General features: G+C 42.1%; 1 protein-coding gene across 1 annotated transcript; it reads right to left on the bottom strand.

The window, feature by feature from the left end:
- Nucleotides 1-1326: 1326 nt before the first annotated feature.
- Lpl (lipoprotein lipase) lies at nt 1327-27704 on the bottom strand. The gene is made up of 10 exons (NM_008509.2): nt 27419-27704; nt 20656-20816; nt 15485-15664; nt 13521-13632; nt 12364-12597; nt 11418-11660; nt 8722-8842; nt 6929-7111; nt 5874-5975; nt 1327-3753 (listed from the first exon to the last, which is right to left on the bottom strand). Coding segments are annotated over exons 1-10 (1425 nt in total). The 5' UTR covers nt 27507-27704; the 3' UTR covers nt 1327-3752.

The raw sequence follows: 27704 nt of genomic DNA, 5'->3' as shown, positions 1-27704 counted from the left end.
CCCCTTGCTCCCCACTGTTGATATATGTAGCAAGGACTGAGGAGGAAACAGACTCTCCCACCTGGTGAGCTGTCAGCAAGTCACTCAGAGAGTCCCAGGGCTGCAGCTTTGATGAGTTGTCACGTGCATTAGAGTGTTCTTTCAGTTATGAAGCTTGTGTAAGTAAGCCCTCACTCATATTTCTGTAAGTAACGACACTAAACTCAGTCATAGCACTAATTTGTTCTGTTGTCAGTTCCTATCTGGAGTAAGCACACATTTATCCGTTGTTCTGTGTATGTGCATTAGTCTCTAACACAACATGGTAGCTTTACATTTATCCGTTGTTCTGTGTATGTGCATTAGTCTCTAACACAACATGGTAGCTTTGGCTATTGTCTACTCTGACCCCTTGAGACTATTCTACTTTACTCTGTAATAAATTCTATGTTCTATATTAACAAGAAAAGAAAGAAAGGGAAAGAAAGTATTGGAAATTAAACCCACCCTGCAGATAATTCAGTACAGGAGTAACTAACCTTCCTTGGTTCTTTCAAAACCTGGACTTATAAATGTTTTACTTACACGGAGTAAATTAGTAAGATAAAGCAAACTATGTATCTTTCATTTATGCCCTTGGAGCTTGACTAGATGTAAGGGAGCTAGCTCAAATTACTCATATGCTCAGAGTTCCAGTTTTGGGCTCTGAATGGTCTTAGCTGCAGTTGGTATCGCATGGTCCTCTCTAGAGTTTTATTAACGTGAATTCCTCCAGGTGAGTGCCCCAAGACAGAGTCAGCATGAAAGAGGGACCCCAGTGGAAGGTGAAGTCTACAATAACCTGAGTTTTTAGAACAATATGCTATAACTTATTCAGCATGCTCTTGGTCACATATATCTATGAGGGAGAGACTACACATATTCGGGTATTGACACCAAGGGTCAGCAGTCATTGGAGCAACTGTGGAAACTGATTTCTGCTCTGGTCCTGGTCCCGTTGTTCTGTGTATGTGCATATATGCTTAGTCTCCAGATGCGGTGTCCCATCTAGAGTATTGTGAGAAAAAAAAAAAAAGATGGGAGATGTAATAAACTTGTTGGTACCCAAAGTGTAGCAGTAGCTTATTGGGAAGTCTGGACATATGCACTGTCACAGAGCAGAGGAGCTGAGATTACATTGATCCATTTGATTTCCTTAGCTGGTCAGGCAGACATCTAATGGGAAACTTATTTTACTTCTATGTTTTAGTGGTTATTCAGTCAAAATTTGTTGTCTGAATCTGGCCTAAGAATAAATCTAATTTCTTCTTTAGAAAGGGCTAAATGATACAAAATGATGACTTAGTATCATGATAAAATGTTCTCAGTTTTATTGAAAGCAGATACCATTTCTTCACACAGGTGAGTTTTCTTCTTTCAAAAGCCTATTTCATTGTACTGTTTCATCAGAGTTAAGTTGGCTCAGTGAGACAGACAATCATGGATGGAGACGGACACAAAGTTAGCACCACAAATCTATACTGCAGATAACCACAACAGACTTTCCAGTGTTTACAAGCATTCTTACATACCCACACATTATTTACAGCTAATAAATAAATTGAAAGCTAAAGCATCATTGACATATGTATGCATGGATGTGTATATACTGTAATGAATTAGCAATAATGGGGATGCCGGTGACAAATTATACATATTTTTATTGTTAGAATTGACTCCAAACTTGATGAAATCGGTCACCTTTGTCCTATATTACATAGGCACAACCAGCTTTCTCCTAGCAAGGGCTAACATTCCAGCATATCTGGAACTACTTCTCTAACATATTCCAGTATATCCCTTGACTCTTTCCTTTCTGAATCACATTGAATGACGACTACACTTGTGGGGCTTTGCATGTGGGTTGGTGTTCAGATACCCACAAATTTCACAGTTTCTGCTCCCAGCTATAGCCTCTGAGATAGATCTTCTTTATCATTTTACATTAATGAATAATAAAAGCAATCTGAAAATGTGAGATCTCGTTCATAAATAATTCTTCATTATTGATTTTTGTTGTTGTTGTTGTTAAGGTAAAACAAAACAGCGGCAACAATCCTGGTACTTTCTATAGCTATTACAGTTGAGGGCTCTTCTCTTTGCACAGCAGTTTACAAGCATCCATATGCACATTTTCTAGTAATTTCAACTTTTATGTGATAAAAAAAAATGGTCCTGCTCTAAAACTTGTACTTTGCACAGTGCAGAATTTGAACTTGATCACATCTAAACTAGAAATTAATGTGATGTGTTAGAAGTGTGACAGAGGCATGGCGGAGATGAGTCTCAAATGAAATACAAAGTATTGGATATTGGGCATTTCAAATTGATGAAAACAAGTAAGAAAAATCTGATAATAAAATTACAGTTCTCAAGCTCCCAGGACACAGGAAGCTAAGGCAGGATGGTTGAGAGTTCAAGGCCAGCCTGAAATACATAGTTTAGTTCGAGGCCAGACTTGGTTACAGCATGGGACAATTGTGACTTTTTTCAAGAAAGCAAAAAAGAGAAGAAGTAAAATCAACCTAGGCATTTTTGTCTTTCAGCAAAATTTATGTGTCACCTCAATTACAAGCTCATTTTCTTTCTTTCTTTCTTTCTTTCTTTCTTTCTTTCTTTCTTTCTTTCTTTCTTTCTTTCTTTCTTTCTTTCTTTCTTTCTTTCTTTCTTTCTTTCTTTCTTTCTTTCTTTCCTTCCTTCCTTCCTTCCTTCCTTCCTTCCTTCCTTCCTTCCTTCCTTCCTTCCTTCCTTCCTTCCTTCTCCCTCCCTCCCTCCCTCCCTCCCTCCCTCCCTCCCTCCCTCCCTCCCTCCCTCCCTCCCTCCCTCCCTCTTCTTCTTCTCCTTCTTCTTCTTTTTTTTTTCCCAAGACAGGGTTTCTCTGTGTAGCTCTGGACGTCCTGGAACTCACTCTGTAAACCAGGCTGGCCTTGAACTCAGAAATCCTCCTGCCTCTGCCTGCCAAGTGCTGGGATTAAAGGTGAGTGCCACCATTGCCCAGCTTACAAGCTCCAGAGAACAATGTTAAAATATCTGACAAATATTTAAAAGATAGAAGGATTAAGTCATAAAAATTCAAGTCTATTAAGAATTACTCAGTCTAGGTTTTGTATCTCTGTTGACTTGTACTTTGTTGTGGTGGGACCAAGGGTCAGGACTTCATGAGCCATGTCTTCAACTGCTTTTGCCAAGTCACACGTTCCTGGTTACTTTTTTTTTTTTTTTTTTTTTGGTGGGGGGAATATATCCCAATGGTAAAAAAACTAGTTGCAAAGGCCAGGTGTTTCAATCACTAAAGAAATGGACCTGACTTATGCCACAAAAAATATTGTCTATATTAGACTTTGAGAAAACTTTGAAAAGGTCTCAATATAAAACCTCAGAGTTCTTACTAATTTTAGACCATGACCAAATGGGTCACATGATGGAGTCTTATATTGTTGGGAGCAAATGATTCCTTCTTAAGGGATACAAGACAGCATGTTTCTCCTGCCTGCTGTCTTCTAATGCTGGAAGACCTGCTATGGGCCATTAGATTCCTCACCCTGGGTTAGCCACCGTTTAATATTTGAGACTGTCTTCTGTTTAACTAACAAGATAGAGCTGGGATTAATACTCAGGAAAACCCACTTTCAAACACCCAAACAAGGGTATTATTTTTTTAAATTAAATTTACTTTGTTTTCTTCTGTCTTCAAAGAACTCAGATGCTTTCTTCTCTTGTTTGTTTGTCCAGTGTCTGAGGAAATACAGAAGAAAGGCTATTTAATCATCTGCTTTGTCTTCTACAAATCCATTCCCTCCCCAGCACTGTCAGGAGGAAGCAGTGACGTTCCGAACAGAGCTTGTGTGGTGCAGATTATAGATGTGGAAAAGCAGTAGTCTCCTGGGGCAGAAATAGAGAGGCCCCCATCTGAGCATCATCTTCAGAAGACCAGGTCATGTGATGACAAAAGTCACAAAGATTTCCTATGCTCTAAACATAATAGAAAGTCTGCTTCATTCTTTCTTTGTGGGCATTCTGAAGAGTTAACAGGGGACATTAGACTGAGAGTCTGTGAGTTAAAAACCCTTGAAGAGCACTGGCTGACTCATAATCCTAAATTTAAAATGCATTTCAAGTAATGGCTTCCTATGTATCTGTTGCTTAGAAACCCTATGAACACACCATAGACACATCATTGGACCTTCTCAGATGGACCTTCTCAGATGATTTCTTAGAAACAGGGCTATCTAAGTACTTCTTAAATAATTGAAGGTATTTTCTCAATTTTGGGGTTTTTACTTATTAAAGGGGCCTTTATTTTTATATTTAAATAGCTACTTAAAGTTGCAGATGGGCATGGGGGAAGGTAGGTGTATGTAAATGTGTTTGTGTGCATATCTAAATTTTTATACTGGAGTCCCCTATTTCAAAGAGGAGGTAAGTATGAAGTTTCCTTGGATCTATGATTTGGATTTCTCCCCTCAGTTAAGAGTCATTTGCCAGTTTAAAGCTGGCTAGCTCTTCTCCATGTCAAGTTCTCTTGGGCACTCACAGTGATGTTTGGGATCCATATGGCGCCTTCTTTTTATTCATTGCCATACCCCAGTGTTTGTGATGTGAGAACATACAAATGCCATGTATGTATAGTGACAAAGGTTATAAATACAACTGGTAATCACATGTCAAACGTTACTGATAAGACCTTACTGGTTTTACTTTGCTTCTGTCTGGTTTTCCTCATCTGTCCATAGTGAGCACATACAGGTTATATTTGGGTAGATATTTTAAATGACATGCTCATAGTAGGTCCTTAATATTCTTTTTCTGAAGAGGCTAACTTTATTTGGTACTTGTGCTTATAATAATCTAGAAAACAGGAGAAAGCAAAAACAAATGCTTTTTCTATGGCCCAGTGACTCTGTGACCAGCATCTGTTATTGTTTCTGTATCACTGCTTCTGTGGCACTATCTAGTATCTTCCTTTAATAGGTGTAACCTATTAGCACTTGGGGTCTGGCAGAGGAACAAGGGGGAGGGATAAAAACAGCGTATCCTGAGAGCTTGGTAGAGGAGATGGAAGGTCACATGCTTGGTCTCCACTTAGCATTGACGTGCTGGAAAGATTCTGCTGCCAGCTGCCATGGGGATTAGCCCCAGAGGTCACGTAGGACGGACAAGCCTGCAGTTGTTTTGAGATAGGATAACAGTTTCCTGTACTCTCACTCCATTTTTCTCCCCATATTTGGGGTTTTGACACAGTTTAGGTCTCCCCTGTGGTCCTGTCCTGGAATCTGTAGCTATTGGAGCAAGAAGGTGACCATGTGGCTACAGCTGATATGAGACACAGTGCAGAACATACAGCCACAGTGTTCCCTGCCTTTCAGATAACATCTATGTAGCTAACAGACTTGCAGTAGTGGGAAATTAAGAAGAGAGGACTTGTGTGTAATTCACGAAATAAAAGTTAACTTGTGGGCTAGCAAGATGGCTCAGCGGGTAAGAGCACTGACTGCTCTTCAGAAGGTTCTGAGTTCAAATCCCAGCAATCATATGGAGGCTCACAACCACCCATAATGAGATCTGACACCCTCTTCTGGTGCATCTGAAGTCAGTTACAGTGTACTTATATATAATAATAAATGAATTTAAAAAAAGTTAACTTGTATGTCTGGGATGAAGGTCAGCATAGTGCAAAAAGAAAAGTAGCATTAAGTGGTTAAAAAAAAAAAGGAAAAGAGCAAGTAAGCATAAGGTAAGAAAGAAAGGCTGAGAGAGAAGCCTTAAAGATAGCGACCACAAGAGCTGCAGGGCAAAGAGCTAGGTGGAGGCCACTTCAAGAAGATGCTTAAAAGGCTGTGCTGCAAGATGCTCACCAGCCAGACTTCTTCAGAGACTTGTCATGGCATTTCACAAACACTGCTGAGTCCTTTCCCTTCTGCAGATGAGAAACTTTCTCCCTAGCACAGAAGATGACCCTGTGGGAGAAAGAAGATGGAAGCATGCCACATGGAACAGTTAGGACAACTGTTCAAAATGGATCAAGAGCAATCACCTCCTAGGTAATCATGGCAGTTAACCGTGGTGGTCACAGTCCCAACAGTTAAGGGTGCCATCGGGATCACCTCTCACTCAGAAGGTCTGAGCAGCAGAGCCTCTTAGTGTTGCTATAGGAGAATTAGGGAGCCAGCCTTCAACTGCTTTGGGAACAAAGGTTATGTAGAAATTTTCTATTCACAGTCCTTCTAAAAGTTTTTGTCTAGAAATAATTGAAATAGTAATAATAATAAAAATAAAAAAATTTCTCAATTCTAGTTTAAAGAGTTGTTCCTATCAATGGTATGGTCACAAAAATCCCTGGACAAGTATGTAAACATTTCAATTCTATGGGAGCTTGGGGCTCATTATGCAAGTTATTTGTTCTATAATTTGTAACTATTTTGTACTTGCAAGAAATAGTCCTAGATGAATACATAGATTGCCTACTTCTGATCCCAGCTCTCATTCCAAATAATTGTGACCAGCTCAGGGCTTTCATGTCCCTTACTTGAAATGCAGAAATATTACAGGCTGAGCATCTCCAACCCCAAAATATAAATTCCCAGATGTTCCAAAATGATGGCACATGTGGGAAGTTTCACACCATGATCTGAGGTGATGGATGGTAGTCAAAATGCATAGTCACTGAAAAGGTTCAATTACCTTCAGACTGTGTGTATGAGAGGACCATGAAATACCTAGCTCCTATATATTTCATTATATTTGTGCAACTATTCTAAGATCTAAAAAAAAGTCCAAATGTTTCCATTCCCAAGTGTGCAAGTGTGATTGGTACTGAACAAGTTCTTCAGTGTGGCCAGGAAAGAATATTCCTGAACTGTTTCTGCAGTAATTAACTAGGTCCCACAGGACTGGAAAGGAGGGTTCCTACTTTTTCTGAGTCTCTCCGGCTTTCACTCGGATCCTCTCGATGACGAAGCTGGGGCTGCTCCACCAGTCAGGCCAGCTGAAGTAGGAGTCGCTTATCCACTTAAGCTTCATCATGAGCAGTTCTCCGATGTCCACCTCCGTGTAAATCAAGAAGGAGTAGGTTTTATTTGTGGAAACCTCGGGCCTGGGTGAAAATTCCACAAAGTTGGTTACTTCTGGAAATCAGCCTTTTCTCCTCACTAACTGTAAATAGCTTTATTGTTTGGGTGATATTTTTAAAATGCAAAACATGTCCAAGATGAATGTCAGCAGCATTTGGCTGCTTAAGATCCCGCACCCCTTTTCCTCCTTACACTATAATCGAGTGTCGTTCTTAAGGGAAAAAAGCCACTAGCCAGTTTCCAATCCCTATAATCCTTTTTTTTGTTGTTGTTGTTTTTTGTTTTTTGTTTTTTTTTTTCGAGGCAGGGTTTCTCTGTGTAGCCCTGGCTGTCCTGGAACTCACTTTGTAGACCAGGCTGGCCTCGAACTCAGAAATCCACCTGCCTCTGCTTCCCAAGTGCTGGGATTAAAGGCATGTGCCACCACCGCCTGGTCCTATCATCCTTTTTAATTTATACACGTGTTCCCTTGACTATAAGGTATATATTCAGTCCTCTTCTTCACTCTACGTTCACCATGTTTACCTACTTCTCACGAACTCTAATTTTTAGAATCTGTATTGATTTTATTGACATGATGAACCATAACTCCCATGACCTTTGCCTTAATGTTAATTAACACTCAGTTTGTGGTATATATTCCATGATAATGAGTAGGACACACTTCAATTTTAAACACATTCTATTGAGTATTTCTTCAGGATACACTGTAAAAGAAACCTATTCCTAGTCACCATAGTTATGGAAAACTATTTCCTTGCTGTCTGCTTTGCATGGGAAGTTCTTGCAACCAATGATACAACCAGTAGATGTATGTTCTGCTCAGTCACTTTATAGTTACTGTGCACTTTAAAACATGTGTTCATTTAGGAATTGTTAAAAGATACCATGAAATTTTCTCTAATCAAAACTGAGTAATACTTTGCCATGTGCATTTTACTTATGCTACGTTCTATATCTATCTATCTACCTATCTATCTATCTACCTATCTATCTATCTATCTATCTATCTATCTATCTATCTATCTATCTATCATCTATCTATCTATCATCTATCTATCTATCTATCTATCTATCTATCTATCTATCTATCTATCTAAGTAAACTGACTTCCTGCTACAATTTTTTTTTCTTGGTAACACTGGGACCACATCCAAACGATAGGTAAGTGCTCTACCTCCCAGCCATATCCCTACTTCATAATGTTAACTCTTTTGGGGGGAACTTATCTACTTTATCTATTTTCTTTTTTTAAAAAAAGAACTGAAATGTTGAAGGAAAATACAAAGTATAGAGTAAACAAGTATAAAAGAGATTAGAAAGCAGTGTTTTTTTTTTCATATAAAATGGTGCAAAATTTCCATTTTTTAATTCCAAATTCTTTTTCTTCTTTTGGTATTTTGAAACAGGGTCTCTCTACATAGACCAGGCTGGCCTTAAACTCTCAGAAATCTAACTATCTATGCCTCCTAAGTGTTGAGATTTTAAGGCTTTGATCTAATTTCTTTAAACTAGAATTTCTTTTCGTGGGGAGGTCAGGAGTCATGTGTACTTGTTTCCCAGATCCAGGGCTCTGGCAAGGAGCAAGGCTGTGACCTAGCCACAGTTCGGAGACAGGCCCTGAGATACTCACAGGGTGAAGGGAATGTTCTCGCTCTCGGCCACTGTGCCGTACAGAGAAATCTCGAAGGCCTGGTTGTGTTGCTTGCCATCCTCAGTCCCAGAAAAGTGAATCTTGACTTGGTAATGGAACACTGTAGGGAAGGATGTCGACACAAGGCATGTCAGTCTTCATGGAAACATTATAGTTCCCCAACCATCAAGCAGTTCCGACTCCTAGAACATGTCTTCTGAGCACCCAGACAAGTGTCCGTGCTGCACCATCTGAAATGACTTGGAAACAGTTGCTGTTGAAAGTAGTGCAGACCTTATGTGCTTTTCAGTGTGGCCATAGTGCATGGGAGAAACCCAACTTGTATCTGAACTGCCAACCTGGAAGGAACCTCCAAACACACCCAGAAAGCTCTCTGTGGCCTCCACTTACTTTGGCCACCTTATATTTCTACATCGGTGCCAAACATATTTGGTATTTGCTACTGTGTTACTGTTACTGTGTGTGGCCTTGTTTCTTCCCATTTCCTGGCACCCCCACCCCTTCTCATCCTGTTCCTTCACCATCCACACAGTGAGCGTGCGACACATACAGTACAGTGAATTACTGTGAACCGCCAGAAAAGCCCTGAGGTACAAAGCCAGGTCCCAAATTGTCCTGACTTAGGAAATCCACCAGGAAGCAGGAACTTCCGTATCTCTTCCCTGTTCTTTCCCACTTATCTGCCAAAACCCCGAGTCCAATAACAGTTACTGTGACCAAGATGGGGGTCATTCTGATGGTAACTTTCTGTAACCCAAGATTCCTGTGCATATTTTTTATTACACTGATATCTATTAAATGGAATTTCTCTTATGATGAGACTGACTGACCCTTAACTCTCATGGCAGAGAAGGTGTCAAAACTTGATTTGGATGTCACTTTGGATATTTATTTTCATAACAAATTTTCAGTACATTTTATTGTGGTTTCTTGTGATAATCTATTTAATTTAGCTATTTGTTTTGTTTTAAGTGATGGTATTTGTGTGTGTGTATGTGTGTGTGCACCCAGATGGCCTCAAACTGATTATATACTTGAAGACATCCTTGAATTCCTGATTTCCTGCCTGTATCTCTCAAGGGATGAGTATTACAGGTATGCACAACTATGCCAACCTCGTTAGCTCATTTTATAATGAAAGTAAATAGCTAGGTAAGCAAAAACAAAGCAAAACAAAACAAAACAACCCACAAAGCTACCAAAGCCCATGATTATTCAAATGTGAAGATAAATTATCTTGTGTCCAAGGCAGTGCTGTAGGTCAGTCACCCCAGGAGAGGCTTGTGCTAGGGATTGTCTATGTGTTTCTAGGAAGTCCAGACAGAAGCCTGGGTGACTGTGTGTAAACCACTCCCTGTTTTTAGAGTATGGCCTCTTCCATACTCTAACACCTTGTTCTAGAGTTAGAGAAAATGAGCGTTATCTCACAGCCTTCAAGATTTTTTTGCATACCATATGCTCCAGTATCTGGGCCACCTGGCATATCTACAGACATATTTTCTCTAGGGAAGCTATGTAATAAGTGCCCTTCCTTCAGGCTTCAACCAGGACTCCGCCAAAGGCAATCTGTCCAAAATTAAGTCTCTAACACCAGATGTATTTTACAATACAACCTTCTTCCCCCATGTATGTCTTTTGGTCTTGCTCTAAGCAAGAGTCCACGCTTTAAGTTCAAGTTTTAAATGAGTTCATGGCCAGATGGACATCTAACTTGGCATTCTTGCTCCCCTAATGTGCTGGCTAGTTTTATGTCAACTTGACACAAGCTACAGTCATCTTAGAGGAGAAAATCCAATTGAGAAAATGCTTCCATAAGATCAGTCTGCAGGCAAGTCTCTATAGTATTTTCTTAATTAATGATTGATGGGGAAGGGTCCAGCCCATTGTGGGTGGTGCCACCTCTGGGCTGGTGGTCCTGGGTTCTACAAGAAAGCTGGCTGAGTAAGCCATAAAGTGTAAGCCATTAAGCAGTACACCTCTGCAGCAGTTCCTGTCCTGCTTGAGTTCCAGCCCTAACTTTCTCTGATGATGAACAGTGATGTAGAAATTTAAGCAGAATAAACTCTTTGCTCCCCAAGTTTCTTTCCCCAAGACATGGTATTTCATCTCAGCAATAGAAACCCTAACTAAGACACCTGGAATATTTGAATATTGGTGGTTCTTGACTTCATGAAAAGCAAATTTTCAAAGTGACAAATGTTCTATGAAGTTCCAGAGAGTAACTTAGCCTTTGTGGGCTATGTGGTCTTTGTCTCAATCACTTGAGCCTGCCTTTGTGGCAGTGCTAGATAATATGGAAATGAACATGTCTGACCATGTTCTAATAAAACTTTATTTACAAAAGTAAGTAGTAGGCTGAATTGGACCAAAGGACTAGAGTTTATAATCTCAAAGTGATATTTTCAAATTAGCTCTATCCCAGTACTAATCGCTGGTTACAGCTACAGAGAAGGCTGGCTGCAAATTCAAGGCTGAGCACTGGGGTCTTGCTGGTGTGGGAATCAAGACCTAGATGAAGTGGACTAGTGAAAATGCTTCTGTATTAAGAGAGGCACAAGTGAGGCTTCAGGACTTAGTAACATCACTTCATCAACTCTTCTAATAGACAGGGTTGGCCCATGATAACAGAGATGGCACTAAGCAATTTCCCCTCCTTCCCACAGCTTCCAGTTTACCTTTGTAGGGCATCTGAGAGCGAGTCTTCAGGTACATCTTGCTGCTTCTCTTGGCTCTGACCTTGTTGATCTCATAGCCCAGATTGTTACAGCGATTCTTTCTACAACTCAGGCAGAGCCCTTTCTCAAAGGCTTCCTTGGAGTTGCACCTGTATGCCTTGCTGGGGTTTTCTTCATTCAGCAGGGAGTCAATGAAGAGATGAATGGAGCGCTCGTGCGAGCACTTCACCAGCTGGTCCACGTCTGGGCAAAGAGACATGAGAAATTGCAGTTCTCCAGAAATTGCCTTGCACAAGGGTAGACTTGGTGTCAGGCTTTTTAGGATGTGTTCTTGGTGGCGGCTGCTCACTTTCCTCCTTAACTGTCAAGCTGACCATGAAAAGTTGACAAGAACTTTTGGCCCCTGCCATTTTATATTTATGGATATTTATAAAGCCATAATAGACAACACCTGAGGGAGAAGTTGTTTCCCTCCAGCTTAAGAGAAACTTCCCTTTATTGAAAATATCTACCACTTTTGGCAGACATTAAGGTGCTCCTAAAAGCATAGTTCTAGAAACCATACCATAAAGGAGACAATTGTTAAATTAGTAGAGAGGTCAGAGGATAAATTTGGTCCTTGCCTTCTACCTTGTCTGACATAAGGTCTCTTCTTTGTGAACAGGCTAGCTGTCCTGTAAACTTCTAGGGAGTCTCCACTCTGTCTCCCACCTCACTGTAGGACTGTTGGGATCACAAACATTAGTGTATCTGGCTTTTATGTGGGCTCTGTGATCTAAATTTAGGTACTTACATATGCACAGCAAGTGCTTTACCCACTGAGCCATCTTCCCTCCCCACAAGTGTGTATACTGAAACCACATATTGTAGAGATAGGGAGCAGGATACAAGATCATTGAGACCTAAGCCTCCAAACTCACATTTAAGTGACTTGTAGCTTACTCACCTCCGAGTCCTCTCTCTGCAATCACACGGATGGCTTCTCCAATGTTGCATCCTGGCTGGAAAGTGCCTCCATTGGGATAAATGTCAACATGCCCTACTGGTTTCTGGATTCCAATACTTCGACCAGGTGACCCCCTGGTAAATGTGTGTAAGACATCTACAAAATCAGCGTCATCAGGAGAAAGGCGACTGGGGGCTTCTGCATACTCAAAGTTAGGCCCAGCTGGATCCAAACCTTAGGGGGAAAAAAAGGAGTCCCATGGATTTTTAAAGTCTGCAGTACATTTAATCCTTGCATCAGCATCTGCTGTTCTGAGTGTTATTGGAAGTCTTTTAAATTCCTACCAGCTTATAGTCTCAGAGTTGGATCTTTCAGTGACTAAGAGTCAAAAAAAAGTAGGCATAGTTCTTCTAAAACCCGGAATCTCTCTTGCTCTCTTTCATTTCCTCTCATCCTCCGAGGCTAGCCTCAAACTCTTGATCCCCCTGCCTACAATTCCACAGTGCTGTGATTACAGATGTGTGCCAATGGAGCCCACACATTTCCCCACCCTCCATCTTTCTCCAGATGCTCCTGTTACTAGGATAGCTTTAAACACATACCATAGCTGCCAATGACTTTGAACTTGCTCCCTTCCCATTCTGAGTGTTAGTGTTACAAGCATGCACCATCAGGCCTAGCATGCATCTCTTTAACTGGCCACTCTACAGAGATTTTTCACACCTAATGGCCTGATGTCCTCTTGTAGGTTATTTCTGAATCTGAGAAGATCATTAATCACTGATCAATTCCTTTCTCCTTCTCTCAACAACAAACCATTTATAGCCACTTCCTAGATGATTCTCTTATTCCAAAGCTCTCTAGAATCAGTCCTTGTCAGTCTCCTTGGTGCTATGTGAGAGGGAGACAGCTATGGAACAGAAGGTGAGAATTCTTTCTCACAGGAATGTATGGGTCTCTGTGCTTAACACTATTGTCTACTCCTGTGCCACAGCCAGGTGGAAAGCTAGAGCTCAAACAAGAGATGATGAATATTGGGCACAAGCCTCCAACACCACGCACGTGGGTACCTAGCAGAAGCACCTCAGATTCTCTCTCAGAATGATGGACATGTGGCTTCTTGTGATAAATGAACAAAACGACAAAATGCCTCTTACCAGTAATTCTATTGACCTTCTTATTGGTCAGACTTCCTGCTACGCCAGCAGCATGGGCTCCAAGGCTGTACCCTAAGAGGTGGACGTTGTCTAGGGGGTAGTTAAACTCCTCCTGTGGGGCAATAAATGAAAAACTTCTTGGTGTATGGTCAAACATCAAAACTAAAAGTAGTAAAAAATGAAAGTAAATGTTGATTTTAAAAAACTGGCACTACTGTAAATGAATTCTACTGATTTCGTGTTATACCTAAAAGCGACAAATACTCTGGTATTGAGACTTTTTTCCTTTAATGACAGTTTGAAACTGTTTAGATGTTTTCCAAACATCTGAAACTGTATTTGGTATTTATGAATATATATCTGTGTGTATACTTATATATACACTATTTAAGTGTATATATAAACTTTTGCACATTATCTGCTTGTCCAAATATCCTGCATCCTGTTATTCCTTGAAGTTAGCCAAGCCATGACTAAAGCAGACAAAAGGAAATGGGAAGAGATCACGGGCACATATAGCTCAGCTTTCTGTATTAACAGATGTGGTGATTTGAATGAGAATGGCCTCCATAGGTTCATGTATTTAAATGTTTGGTCCTCAGTAGGTGAAACTGTTTGGGAAGCATTGGGAGGTGTGGCCTTGTTGGAGGAGGTGTGTCACTGGGGGGTAGGTTTTGAAGTTTCAGAAGCCCACCCCATTCCCAGTGTCTCTATCTGCCTGGTGGCTGTACCTGGAGATGTGAGCAAGCATGCCTGCCTGCTGCCATGCTCCCTGCCATGATGGTCAAGTAGTCTAACTCTCTGAAACCCTGGACCCCAAATTAAATGCTTTGTTTTCTAAGTTGTCTTGGTCATGGTGGACCATCACATCAATAGAAAATTCACTAAGACAACAAGTAAGAAGCCTGGAGTCTAGGAAAGCAATCTTGTTCTTCCAAGTTCATTTGTGTGACTAACAAAAAAGCCAAGAAAATAACTTTTGTTCTCTGATGGTTAATCCAATAAACATAGCATAGCCTTTTGCATCCAATTCCCTGGTTGCAATAACTTGGTTCTATGAGAGTTCTAGCTTAGATTGTGGTAAAAATGAAAATCATACAGCCAGTAACTCATCCTGCTCATCACATCCTTTGATATCTCAGTGAATAGATCTTTAGCTATTTAGTTAAAAAACAAACAGACAAACAAAAACAAAAAACAAACAAACAAACAAAAAAACCCTTCAAAGTTAACTCCCAGAGTGTGGTTCTCAAGAGAAGGAAGTGTGTAAAAATCTTTAGGCAACACCAATTCTGGACCCTTACCTATCTCATGTCTTATATGTCCCCCCAACTGTCTTTCTGCCTCAGTTAATCTCTGCCCCACACAATGAGGGTGACTATATATGGATCTGAACTACTCTAAGAGCCAAACACTGTTAAATGTATAATTTAAATGTAAATGAGGAAAATACCTAATAAAAATATTAAAAAAAAATTAGTCATTCTTACTGTGGTGGTTTGAATATGCTTGACCCAGAGAGTGGCACTATTAGGAGGTGTGGAAGTATGTCACTGTGGGGGTGGGCAAAGAGAGCTTCCTCCTATCTGCCTAAGGATGCCAGTCTCCTTTTGACTGCCTTAGGATCAAGATGTAGAACTCCTAGCTCTAGCATCATGTCTGACTCCAGTCTGTCATGCTTTCTGCCATAATAATGGATTGAATCTCTGAACCTGTAAGCCAGCCCCAGTTAAATGTTGTCTGCTATAAGAGTTGCCTTGGTCATGGTGCCTCTATCACAGCAATAAAAGCCAAACTAAGACATTGCCACAATGTAAAAATGCTCTTGTGAAAATCTGAAATGTTTCAGAAAACATCTTAGATCTCAGAGAAAAGGCAATAAGATAAAATAAAAATCAGCCATGTGTCTAGCTCTAACCAAGAGTTTTATCCCACATACAGAAAGCCCCTTCTTCCAATCTTACCTCCATCCAGTTGATGAATCTGGCCACATCATTTCCCACCAGCTTGGTGTAGCCAGCTGACACTGGATAATGTTGCTGGGCCCGATACAACCAGTCTACTACAATGACATTGGAGTCAGGTTCTCTCTTGTACAGGGCGGCCACAAGTTTGGGCACCCAACTCTCATACATTCCCGTTACCTGAAAAGGACAGTGCAGGATTTCTTTTGACTATAATTCGTTACAAATATGGCAAGCATCTATGTGAAATGAAAAATACAAACTTTCATGGAAGCCCATTGGCTCAGGCTGAGAACTCAAGCCTCAAGGGACACTCTGATTCTTTCCTATTCTTTCCCACTTCCAGGGCAAATGTGAGTATACCAGGGAGAGTGCTGGTCTCAGGAACAGCACACTGGAGACTATCCTGCTTTAAAAAGTTATGTTTTATCAATTAGTAAGACTTCAACACTTTACTCTATTTTTTTTTTAAAAAAGATCAGGGTCAATGTGTTAAACATTTATAGCCAAATTATACACTTTTAGAGAAGAAATGTTGTTTAACTACTTTTAATTAAGTTAGGAAATGTTTTCCAGAAGAGTCTATTTAAAGGCCAGGCCTGCTGGGCATGTCTATAATTTTGGCAACTCTGTAGAGTAATGGAAGAGTTAAGTTCATGACCTGCCTCAGTTACAGAATAATTTTAAGATCAGCCTTGGGGATCTTAGTGAGATTGTCTTAAAAACAAAAGTGGAAAGAGGGCCAGGGCCATTGTACAGTGCTTGGCTTGCATGTGCAGAGAGAGCCCTAGGCTCAACATTCAAAACTGCATAATACGAAAAAGGAAGATTTTTTTTAGAGATGCAAATGCACTGCTTATAAAGTATGGTTTGCAAATGCAAACCATTTGTTAAGGATGTTAGGGTCAGGTCACATTGCAGCCCCAGTAGAAGCTATACTGAATGTTTGTTGAACTTAGAACACTTTGGCAAATGTGTTTAAGGCAGCTTTTAACGGAGACCTACAAAAGCCAACAGAGTAAAGGGACCCTTGGATACCCAAATCTACCAACTCCATCTGGAGTTTTACACTTAAATGATGAGTTCTTTTAGACTCCTGTTTTATTGTTTATCATTTATTAGACTAGAATACCCAAACATGAACTTTGTTTTATCCTTGCACTAGACAAACTATAGAACTTCTCACCTAGTTTCTGTGCCCTGTGTTGAGGCGAGGCCAGCCCAGGAGATATGGATTGTAGTTCTGCCTCTCCTACTTACTAATCAGTAATTCTGTAAACTAACTTCAGCCTTCCTGGGATACCTGCATCAGAAAACTGGCTCAGAAGAGCTCAAAGCTCCTGCATACATTTTTGCTTGTGACCAATCTGGTTCCTGATCTCCTTGTGGGGTCAGCTCTGCAACGATTTTAAGCATGGAGAGAAAGCATGAAACAATACAAAGCTGATGTCAGCCCACCAAAAGCCCCGTTAAGCCTCTTTGAACAGGTCGCAGCCAGGATACTTGAAGTTGGGGTTGAGAGTGTGCCTTTAAAGGAACAAAGTGAGCAAGTGCAGACTGTCCATTCTGGACTGCTGGTCCTAATCACCTCCCTACCTGACCGCTGCACTGACTCCCTTTTGCAACTCCCGTAGAAGATCAGAAGATGGTGTCATTTCTTCAGAGCATAATGTTAACTGCTCTGACTCCTTCCCATGCCCCGTGACAGACAACCAGCAAGGGCAAGGCTCCACTGGGAGTGGGTGGCTCTCCTAACGTGACAGAAGAGTGCCCTGACTTCCCTGAGTCTGTCACCTTGAGTGGCCTGGAAGCTTATCTGTTTGTTCTAGATTCTGTTGTACCTTTTTCTATATCAGTGTTTCCAAAGTAGGCAGTCTGGAAAAGGGCAGGTGACCAACTAACCTGCCCTGTGGTGCACTTGGCTTAACTCAGTAGCAGCTCATCTAACGCTTCCTTTTTTTGATTCAACTTAAAATACAAAAGGAACAAAAGGCGTCGAGGGAGCTGTTCCCTGTCCTCTTCACAGAAAAGATCTTCTTTTCTAGATTTCTCTTCTTACAAGCCGTTGTCAGACAAGGCTCTGGAAGCAGAGCCCACTCTGCTGCCTGTAGCAGGTGTTTTGACTGAACCCAGGCAGCATTTGCTCAGATAAGCCAGGATCAGCTGGCTTTATTACAGACAAGGCAAGCCTGTGCGGGAGGGAAACAGCCGGTATGACCAGCAGCCTCGCCTGATATGTTGTCTGAAGAGCTCAGGTGCGCTTTGTGAGGCAGTAGGACCAAGGGCAGCATCTGGCACTGTGTCTACATACTTCATTAGTCCTGTTACCTTATAAGAGAAGGGAAGTCTCCCAGCCCCACTGCAACGTTCTAAAACACCAATTTCTTTCAGGGGTGGGACTGAGATGTGTGCGCGTTGAGACTTGACTTGCTTCTCATGGATAAACAAGCTTAAACTTCTTGGAAAGTATTAGGGGCCATACTGTGTACATCCAAACCGTCTCCAAACACCTCAAATATAAAGATCTTTAACATACCTTACAGTTTATGTTAGGGACTTAGACTTTCATTGTATGCTATATACCATAGTCTAGTAAATGGTATCTTAAGAACAACAACATCTGTATGGGTCTTGCGGTTGACATATCCATAGAAATTAGAAATTAGAAATGGTTAAGATAACAAAATCACTGTGGTGTTTGGGAAGAGATATCTGCATTGGATGTATATTGCTTTTTCCTACATCTCACTGGAATTCAGGATACAGCTATAGCAGTCAAAAGCTGCATCTAAACAGGAAGATGATGCCTCTCTAGCCATCTGTTTTATAGAAATTATTTTTAATATACAATGCAACCTGCTCAGTAGGAGCTGAGAATTGTAAAAGTAAATTGAAATATTTGCATAACAGGATCCTAGAAAGCAATGATTTGGTGTGTTTGGGAGGGGCGATTTATGAATATTCTAAATAAGTAGCTTTAACCACAACTTAAACTTTCGTTCCTCTCCTATTTATGTGCGTGCGTGTGTCTGGTTGAGTACATGTGGGACAGCCTGAGGTATTGTTCTTCATCTTGCTTTTTTATTTTTTTTTAAATTCTTTTTTGTTATTAGATATTTTCTTTATTTACATTTTAAATGTTATCCCCTTTCCTAGTTTCCTCTCCGGAAACCCCCTATCCTCTCCCCCCTTTCCTGCTCCCCAACCCACCCACTCTTGCTTCCTGGCCCTAGCATTCCCCTACACTGGGGCATAGAGCTTTCACAAGACCAAGGGCCTCTCCTCCCATTGATGACCGACTAGGCCATCTTCTGCTGCATATGCAGCTAGAGACATGAGTCCCTCCATGTGTTTTCTTTGATTGGTGGTTTAGTCCCAGGGAGCTCTGGGGTTACTGGTTAATTCATATTGTTGTTCCTCCTAGGAGGCTGCAAACCCCTTCAGCTCCTTGGGTACTTTCTCGAGCTCCTTCATTGGGGCACATGCTGGCGAGGATGTAAAGAAAGAGGAACACTCCTCCATTGTTGGTGGAATTAGAAGCTGGTACAACCATTCAGGAAATCAGTTTGTCAGTTCCTCAGAAAATTTGACATAGTTCTACCGGAAGATCCAGCAATACCACTTCTAGGCATATACCCAGAAAATGCTCCAACTCATAATAAGGACACATGCTCCAGTATGTTCATAGCAGCCTTATTTATAATAGCAAGAAGCTGCAAAGAACCCAGATGTCACTCAACTGAGGAATGGATACAGAAAATGTGGTACATTTACACAATGGAGTACTACTCAGCTACTAAAAACAATGGATTTATGAAATTCTTGGACAAATGGATGCATCTGGAGGATATCATCCTGAGTGAGGTAACCCAATCACAAAAGAACACACATGATATGCACTCACTGATAAGTGGATATTAGCCCAGAAGCTCAGAATACCCAAGATACAATTTGCAAAACACATGAAACTCAAGAAGGAAGACCAAATCCTTCTTAGAAGGGGGAACAAAATACCCTTGGAAGGAGTTTCAGAGACAAAGTTCAGAGCAGAGACTGAAGGCATGACCATCCAGAAACTGCCCCACCTGGGAATCCATCTCATAAACAACCACCAAACCCAGATACTACTGCAGGTGCCAACAAGAGCTTGCTGACAGGAGCCTGGTATAGCTATCTCATGAGAGGCTCTGCCAGTGCCTGACTAACACAGAAGTGGATGCTCACAGTCATCTATTGGATGGATCACAGGGACCCCAATGGAGGAGCTAGAGAAAGTACCCATCTTGCTTTTTGAGACAAGAATCTCGATCAGAAATTGGCCAAGTAGCTAGGTTAGCTTGCCAGTGAGTTCCACAGATCTCTCGACCTGTGCCTCTCTGGGATTATACTACTATGCCCCTGTGCCTTGCCTTTTTATTTATTTTTTAAGCGCTGGAATAGAATTCAGGCCCTTGCTTTCCAGGCAAACACTTTATAGCATGAACTACCTCTGAAAGAGAGTTCTCTAGCCTTCTTCCATGACAGTAACTGATAAACTCCCTTAAGTCCGTATCTGGGGCAAATTGGAAGCAGAGGGGCCTTAGTGAAGTCTAGATGAAGCTCTTTGTTTTACTCTAGGTCAGTAAGATGAGGCCTAGAGATGACAAATGATTTGATCACATCATAGGGCTGGAGAACAGCCAAGAGGCACCTGAACAGCTTTTCTGCTCTGACCTCCTATTACTCTCACAGACGATCTTCAGGAAAGAGCCTTTGGTGAATAAATGGATACATGAATGCAAGCATGCATGCATGCATGCATGAATGAATGAATGAATGAACAAATCTTTTCCTGGTTCTCAGGTAGCTCATCCTGTGTGTATCAGGATCAAGTCAGACTTCCACTGGCTTCCCAACACAGTAACACATTCTTGTCTAGTGTTGAGTGGAGCATCCTTTTTTCACCTCCATAAATGATCCAAGGGTAGCAGACAGGTACTGTGTTGAAACAAAGGTGGGCACCAGCCAGGGGAAGGATTCATGAACTTGGGACGATTGGGGCTATCATGAACCAAGATTGCCTCTATCCAAGTTTAGAAGGAAGTTGTCAGAGAGCAGACAAAGATGGTGGGCTTCCGATAGCTGGGATCTAATTGACCCTAACCCTCTCTTTGCTCCAGAATCACTCTTACCGTCCATCCATGGATCACCACGAAGGTCTTGCTGCTGTGGTTGAAGTGGCAGTTAGACACAGAGTCTGCTAATCCAGGAATGAGATGACAAGTGTCCTCAGCTGTGTCTTCAGGGGTCCTTAGGGCAAATTTGCTTTCGATGTCTGAGAAATCTCTTCCCGCTACAGGAAAGGAAATTGGAGGGATTATTTGGTTTTACTCAGGACCGACAGGTTTTCAGATTCACATGCAGCCAATGCCAACACCACCCTTGGTTTTTCTAACGCAGGTTTTCAAAAAGGAATATGGGTCTGTGCAAGCATGAGGACCTGAGTCCAGAACCCCAGAACCCACATAAAAGCCAGGTGGCCATGGTGGCCTGCCTGAAACTGCAGCTTCACAAGGCAGAGGTGGGATCTTCTGAGCCAGCTTGGTAGCATCCATATTGGTGAGCTCTGGGTTTGATTCTAGGACCCTGCCTCAAAGAGTAAGGTGAAAGAGTGACCAAGAAAGACAGCCTCCATCAGCTTCAGGCCTCCATATGTGCATGCACACGTGTGTACCTGCACACACGCAAGCATCATCCACTACCGAATGCATGTGTACATAAAAATATTCTTAAAAAGAAAAAAAATGTGGATTGCAAGAGAATGCCTAATGTCTCACTGGTGACAGTGTGGACAGAGATGACCTTAACTGTGACTTAAGCAATCTGATGGCCAGCCCTTGCTCTTAGTCCTCGTCCAGTTAGGGAGTATGTGGGTGTGCATTTAATTCATGTAGAAATTCCTTAATTTCATCATGTCTCAAGTGACTTGGCCAAGATGGGAAAGCCAGGGCAGGCTAGCACCCAGGACGTCTGGTTCAAGTCCAAGGTAATGCTCCTGGAGAACACTTCGCAGAGATCTCATGTGGCATGGTTCCTGTTATGTTTTGAGTTATTCCACCTTCTTTAAATATATGATTATTATATTTATCTACGGTTTTCTTATAAAAATACAATCAGATTCATTTGAAAGAAGGACTCCCCACTACCACCACCCATTATCAGAATTTTAAAAGAAGGAAAGTTGGGAAACATTTACTATCCTAACTGCAACATGTGCTGTCTCAAGCCATTTTAAGAGAGTGGAGGGTTCAAAGGTACCACGGTGTGTGTGAGCCACAGTCAATACATTGTCTTCCTTTACTCCTTAGAATATTTCACACAAAATTAGACCTTTAAAATTATGGCAAATTCTTAGCTAGGTGGTGGTGGCACATAACCTTTAATCCCAGCACTTGCAAGTCAGAAGCAGGCAGGTCTCTGTGAGTTTGAGGCCAGCTGGGTCTGCACAGTGAGGTTCTTGATATCCAGGGCTACACAGAAAAACAATGTCTCAAAAACACAAAATAAATAAATAACAGTAAATCTGTCTGAAGGAGGAGCTTGTTTTCCTTCTTCACTCTAAATCTTGAACTGGATAAGGAAAGAAGGTAAACCTAGATTTTGAAACTATTGACATATAACTAAGTGCTGATAAAGTTTATGATTATATATACGAAAGGAAAAATCGCTAAGTTGCTAATACAATCAGATCCTTTTCAGAAAGCAGACCACAGAGGAGTTAGGGACAATTACTTAATTCTTGGTCAATTTATAGACACAGCCTATCTACTAAAAAAAAAAACTATATGTAATTTATATTATATGTAATATATATTATATATATAATTAGAATGTTTCTTTTTTAAATTTTTCAGGAAATGAACAAATGAGATAATTAAGACACTACTTATGTCTCAATATAAATATATTCCTTTTTTTAATAAGTAAAAATTAAAACCTCTAATTTCAAACTAACATTGCAAAAGTCAAGCCAAGAAGGACAATAAGGAGGATTTGCTGAGACTTTATCTGCCCCAGTACAGGGGAACGCCAGGGCCAAGAAGTGGGAGCGGGTGGGTAGGGGAGCAGGGCGGGGGAGGGTATAGGGGACTTTTGGGATAGCATTTGAAATGTAAATGAAGAAAATATCTAATAAAAAATGAAAAAAAGAGGAGGGTTTGCTAAAAGCGAAAGTATGGACATTGTGATTGGGCTCCTCATGCAGCTATCAGAGGACTGGCAAGCTTTTCCCTTCTTAAAGGTTATGTTCAAATGCTATTTAAATGTTAGTGTCTGAGGGGTTCATTATAAGCAGTGATTCAGTCATGCATGTGTGTACACATACACAAGCAGGTCTCTACTACTGAAAACACAGGAGATGTTTCTTAATAATTATATCTGCTAAAACTAAATGAGTTTCATAATCATAGCTAATTACTCTAAATGCATTTATCCAGCTCAGAGACTGTGCTAAACTCCTGATCTTGAAAGCACTTAATAATGCATGGAATTTATCCTGCCACCGAGACTATGTGCAATCTCTATCTTATTTCATGACTCAGCTATTCTTTCTCCTTCTAAACCAGAAAACACTGTTAACCTTACTAGTGGGTAGGGGAGCAGGGCGGGGGGAGGGGACTTTTGGGATAGCATTTGAAGTGTAAATGAAGAAAATATCTAATAAAAAGAATATTATGTGCCGATAACCTAATTAATCTGATTCTGCCCAACAAGTTATTTTAATTTTAGAAAGTGTTCTACAAAATATAAAAGTAAATTAGTCTTGCCGGGCAGTGGTGCCGCACAACTTTAATCCCAACACTTGGGAGGCAGAGGCAGGTAGATTTCTGAGTTCAAGGCTAGTCTAGACTACAGTGTGAGTTCCAGGCCAGCCAGGGCTACACAGAGAAACCCTGTCTCAAAAATAAATAAATAAATAAATAAATAAATAAATAAATAAATAAATTCCACCTCTCTCCACCTCTAATAGTTCATCCTCCTTTCTAACAATCTGCTCTCTTTCTCCTCTCTCTCTCTCTCTCTCCCCCCCCCCACACACACACACGTGCAGAGGTTGTACTCAGTTCTCTCCTTCCACCATGTGGGATCTCAAGACATCTGGCTCTCATACAGCCTTAATCTAGCCAGCCTGATTATCAGTCTTTTTCAACTAGAGGCAACTAAAGGATCCAGCAGACAAGCTCCCTTACTGCCTTTTTTTTTTTTTTTTTTTTTTTTTTTTTTTTTTGCATTGCTGCGTCATAAGATTACCTTCAACAGCTCCAGAAATGTCACTCTCTTGTGTGGTCACCTTTACCCTAGAATTGGGTAAGTTAGTGGCCCTGCTGACTTTGAAATGGCCATGGGTAGTCTCTGAAATTATTCAGGCTGACTTTGTATGTTTCCATGAGAAAAAAAAAATCCAGTTTAATGTGGAGATCCATATCCAGGGCTCAGGTTGGATGCCATACATCCAGCATGTGTACTGGGCTCACTGCTGGATGAGGAGAGACAGGAATTCATTCACCATCACATAGATTGGCACATGGAAAATTTCATTTTAGTTTTAATGTATTTGTGTGTGTGTGTGAGTGAAGTTTTCATATTAAAATGGTGCTGTTTAATGAGTTAGGCAGTAGTTTCAATTTTACATTAGCTATGGACTCACAGATCTTTCTGCTGCTTAGTCTATGCAGGGGGAATTTTTCATATTGCTAGTTAGTGTTTGCCTTTAAGAATGTGTCAGTATCCTAAAGATTTCCCAACCTCTGTGGTCCCTGCAGCACCGACTGATAAGAGCACGTAGAGACAGGGAAGAAGATGAACCCCAGGCATGCTTCCATAAGTAGATTTCATCATCACCCAGGTGCACTCCGGGTTGACTACTGGAGGGTCAGGTGAGCTTGACTAATCTGAGGTGACTGTTGCTAAGGAAACTCGGAAATGTATCTGTGACTCTGCATTCATCCAACTGTGCTGCCTTTTGCTATTTTCTTAGGAATATTAAGTCCACATTGGAAAAAGAAGGGGAGAAGACAAGAGAGGGGAAAGAAGGAAGAGCAGGAGAGGACTGAGGAAGTGAGGAAGATGAGAAAGAATGAAGGAGAGAGGCAAAGGTCTATCCTTCAAATGCTTCCATCCTGAATTTGACCCACTACAGTAATACCACCCTAACAACTGCGACCACCCAGACACACCCTCATTACACACTGGGGTGATGTGTTTAGGTAGGCAAATTAGAAGATAATATGTTCCTTTTGCTGTGTAATCTTTATTCCTATGTTTCCAAAAAGACAGCTTGAATATAGTGTATAACAAAGAAAAATTTATCCTGATATGGGTAATAGTCACAGGGATGAAATCAGGCTTAGTCAGATCACCATAGAGAGGGTGGGGTTAGATAGAGGGGACTGTAGTGCTGTCAGAAAAGTAGCAGCACGGAAGTGACACTAAAGACAGATGAATGCCATCAGAGGAGGGGCACCAAGTGTCTGAAGACTCAGAAGAACTCAGTCACCATCACAATACGGTTTCCTCAGATGAGCCACACACACAACACAGTGCAGCCTTGGTGATGATAATGTGGAAACAGGCTATGGTCAGAGGAAAAGGGGACAAGACCCCCTGAAATGTTTTCATCGACTTGACTGGACAATCTGACAGAACAGAAACAGTCAGTCAGTCAAGGAGTATAAAGTCTCCTCTACAGCGCAGCAGGAAAGGGAGGCTGTGCTAAAAATACAGTCTGTCAAAGGCACTGAACGTCTTTCCACTGCGACTCTTCCCCCACTTGTCTCCCCACACCTTTCAATGCCGCTATTAATCAGTCACTCCCTTGTCATCTCCCAGTTATTTAACTCAGATATTAACCTCAAGTGAGCACTGTGGCTGAAGGAACGGGACTTGGCAGAGCAGGACCCTCTATGCTCTCTTTTAGCTCTCTGCTTTCCTGCCTGGGACCAGGAGAGGCTGCAGGGGCTCCAGGAAGAAGCACAGGGCAATGCCTCTCAAACTCGCACACTATTCGTGGAAAAAAAAAAAAATAAAGAGTGAACACGGAAACTGGGAGCCCAGAGGGGAGCTGGGATCGCTCCAAGCTGTGCCTTTCTCACCCACATTTTTACCCCTAGGCAAACTCATTTGTGGGACAAAGGGCTAGGCCTGCTGTGGTTAAAGAAGCTCACTGTAAAGGGCTACCCTGAGAGGACAGAAAGATGATAAGAGGAAGTCATTTCACATCTGATTAGGAATAATATTCACCAAATACATTTTATTGATAGGAAAATCAGGTGATGGCTAAAATCCAAAATTATTATGTAGTTACTTAGGTGTCCCTTTAAATCAAGTATAAGGGAGGAGCCCCAGGGCACTGTGAGTCTTGCCAACTTTCCTAATGTTAGAGCTCATGCAGCTAACCCCAGAAGGGTGACACTAAGTAACTGAGAAGCTGGGTCCAGAGCTTCTAAAGGAACCTTTAGCAAAACCTAAAAATGTAGGCGACCTTTTCTATGGGAGTTTACGGTAAAAGTCGTGTTCTACTATGGTATACTTTCTGAAATGTGAATCGAAAGTTTGCTCCTATTTTCTTAACCAGAGTTGCAAACCTGCCACCGGAGAGGCAGAATCTCCAGTATCCTCAAAACACCCAGGATTCGTTTCTTTCGTGCAGTTCTGCCATGATGGATTCTCTTTCCTTTGATAACAAGACATTTACAACTATACGCAGAAATAAAGGCAAGCTTTTAGCTGCAGTCATAGACTCCACTAAGACTGGAATTAGGCTGCGGATGTGCCACCTTAGAGCACCTCCAGGGGACACCACCCTCGTGGCGATTCCACCAGCAGCAACACAAGGAAACCCCAGCCTTCTTTTACGACTGAGTTCAGTCACATTTTGAGTCTGTGTTCTGTTAGCTCAATCAAGGTTCAAGTTACAAGGCTTCTCAATTGTGGGCAGGTCTCGACTTCAAGGCCATAAAGCAACTTGCTACTGACCCTAGTCTTCTCTAGGCAGAGAGCAGGCAGAGCCGTGGAGGTGGCCGCTTTTTTTTTTTTTTTCACCTAGTGTTGAAAGCGATCTCCCTTAGGCTCTAGAGAATCCCATGTGCTCTCAGCTAGCTGAGCGCCTCCCTTAGGGCGAGCCTCTCCTGGGACAGCAAGGAAAGGACACAGAGCTGAACTGGCAACCTCCAAGCCACAGGCTCCAGTCGGCTGGTGGCTGAACCTCGTTTTCTGGAGGGTAGGTTCATTTCTGGGCTTTCTTGAGTACTGAGCTAAGCCGAGCACAGGAACGCTTGCAGGACGCCAGCTTCCAGGACTCTGCGCCACGCGTTCCCGGGCGCCACCGCGCACTCCCACTTTCACTGTAGCTCACAACCCCCCGCCGAGAGCGACAGCGCCCTGTACAGTTGGAATGCACACAACGCGTCCTCCCACCTGCACCCTCGATTCACTCTTCCCGCTTCTAGAGGGGTCTGACCCGCAGTCCCAGCAAAGTTAGGGTCACTTTGGCCCGCGTGCCTTGCATTCAGCACCCCTATTCCCTATAGGGAGGTCACCACCGGTCACTACAGCTTTGCTCGGCCTCTGCGTCTCCCCATCCTAGGCTCCACACCCCACGCCCCAGCCGTTCCCTGCGATGGCAGTCGGCGGGAGAGAGCAGGAGACCGAGTGGGAACTCAGGAGAAAGGAAAAAAAAGCGGGAACCCAGAGTCGCCGTAGCGTGATGGGAGGCAGAGTCTCTCCCTTCTCCTCCTGGATTCCATTCCAGCCACCCTTCCCGGGAATTTACTGCGCCTGGGAGTCCCAGTGCATGCACGTACTTCCAACTTTCTCCCTCCCATCTTCAGATGGAGAAAAAGTGGTCCTGTCCGGGTCTGCAGGTGGGGGTAGGGGGAGTTGGCGCGAAAAACGTACCGTCTGCTGCGGCCACCCCTCCTCGGAAGGCGGTCAAACTCTGGAGCCAAACTCCCAGGACCACCAGGAGCAGGGCTTTGCTCTCCATCTCCCGGTGCACCCTTCTGCTTTGCTGCTGGAACTACGCGGCGTGGGGCAGTCAGGAGCGGGTTGAGCAGGAGGCGCAAGAGGACTGGAGCGCGGTGGAGCGCCGTAGGGCAAGTCAACCTTTAAAGGGGAGGGCAGAACAGTTACAAGGGGCAGAATTCCTCGGAGGAGGAGTAGGAGGAGAAATCGAGAGTCTGAC

Source organism: Mus musculus, chromosome 8 (assembly GCF_000001635.26).
Source record: "Mus musculus strain C57BL/6J chromosome 8, GRCm38.p6 C57BL/6J".
NCBI lineage: Eukaryota > Metazoa > Chordata > Mammalia > Rodentia > Muridae > Mus > Mus musculus.
This window is presented reverse-complemented; position numbering and strand designations above follow the sequence as displayed.

What these genes read in the sequence shown, in the direction of transcription:
- Lpl (NM_008509.2), bottom strand. Translation starts at nt 27,506, where the DNA reads ATGGAGAGCAAAGCCCTGCTCCTGGTGGTCCTGGGAGTTTGGCTCCAG. An exon ending in GAAGGTCAATAGAATTACTG is followed by an intron (nt 12,598 to 13,520) that starts GTAAGAGGCATT and finishes TTTCCCCCTAAG; the next exon opens with GTTTGGATCCAGCTGGGCCT. An exon ending in GCCGGAGAGACTCAGAAAAA is followed by an intron (nt 5,976 to 6,928) that starts GTAGGAACCCTC and finishes TTTCTCCCACAG; the next exon opens with GGTCATCTTCTGTGCTAGGG.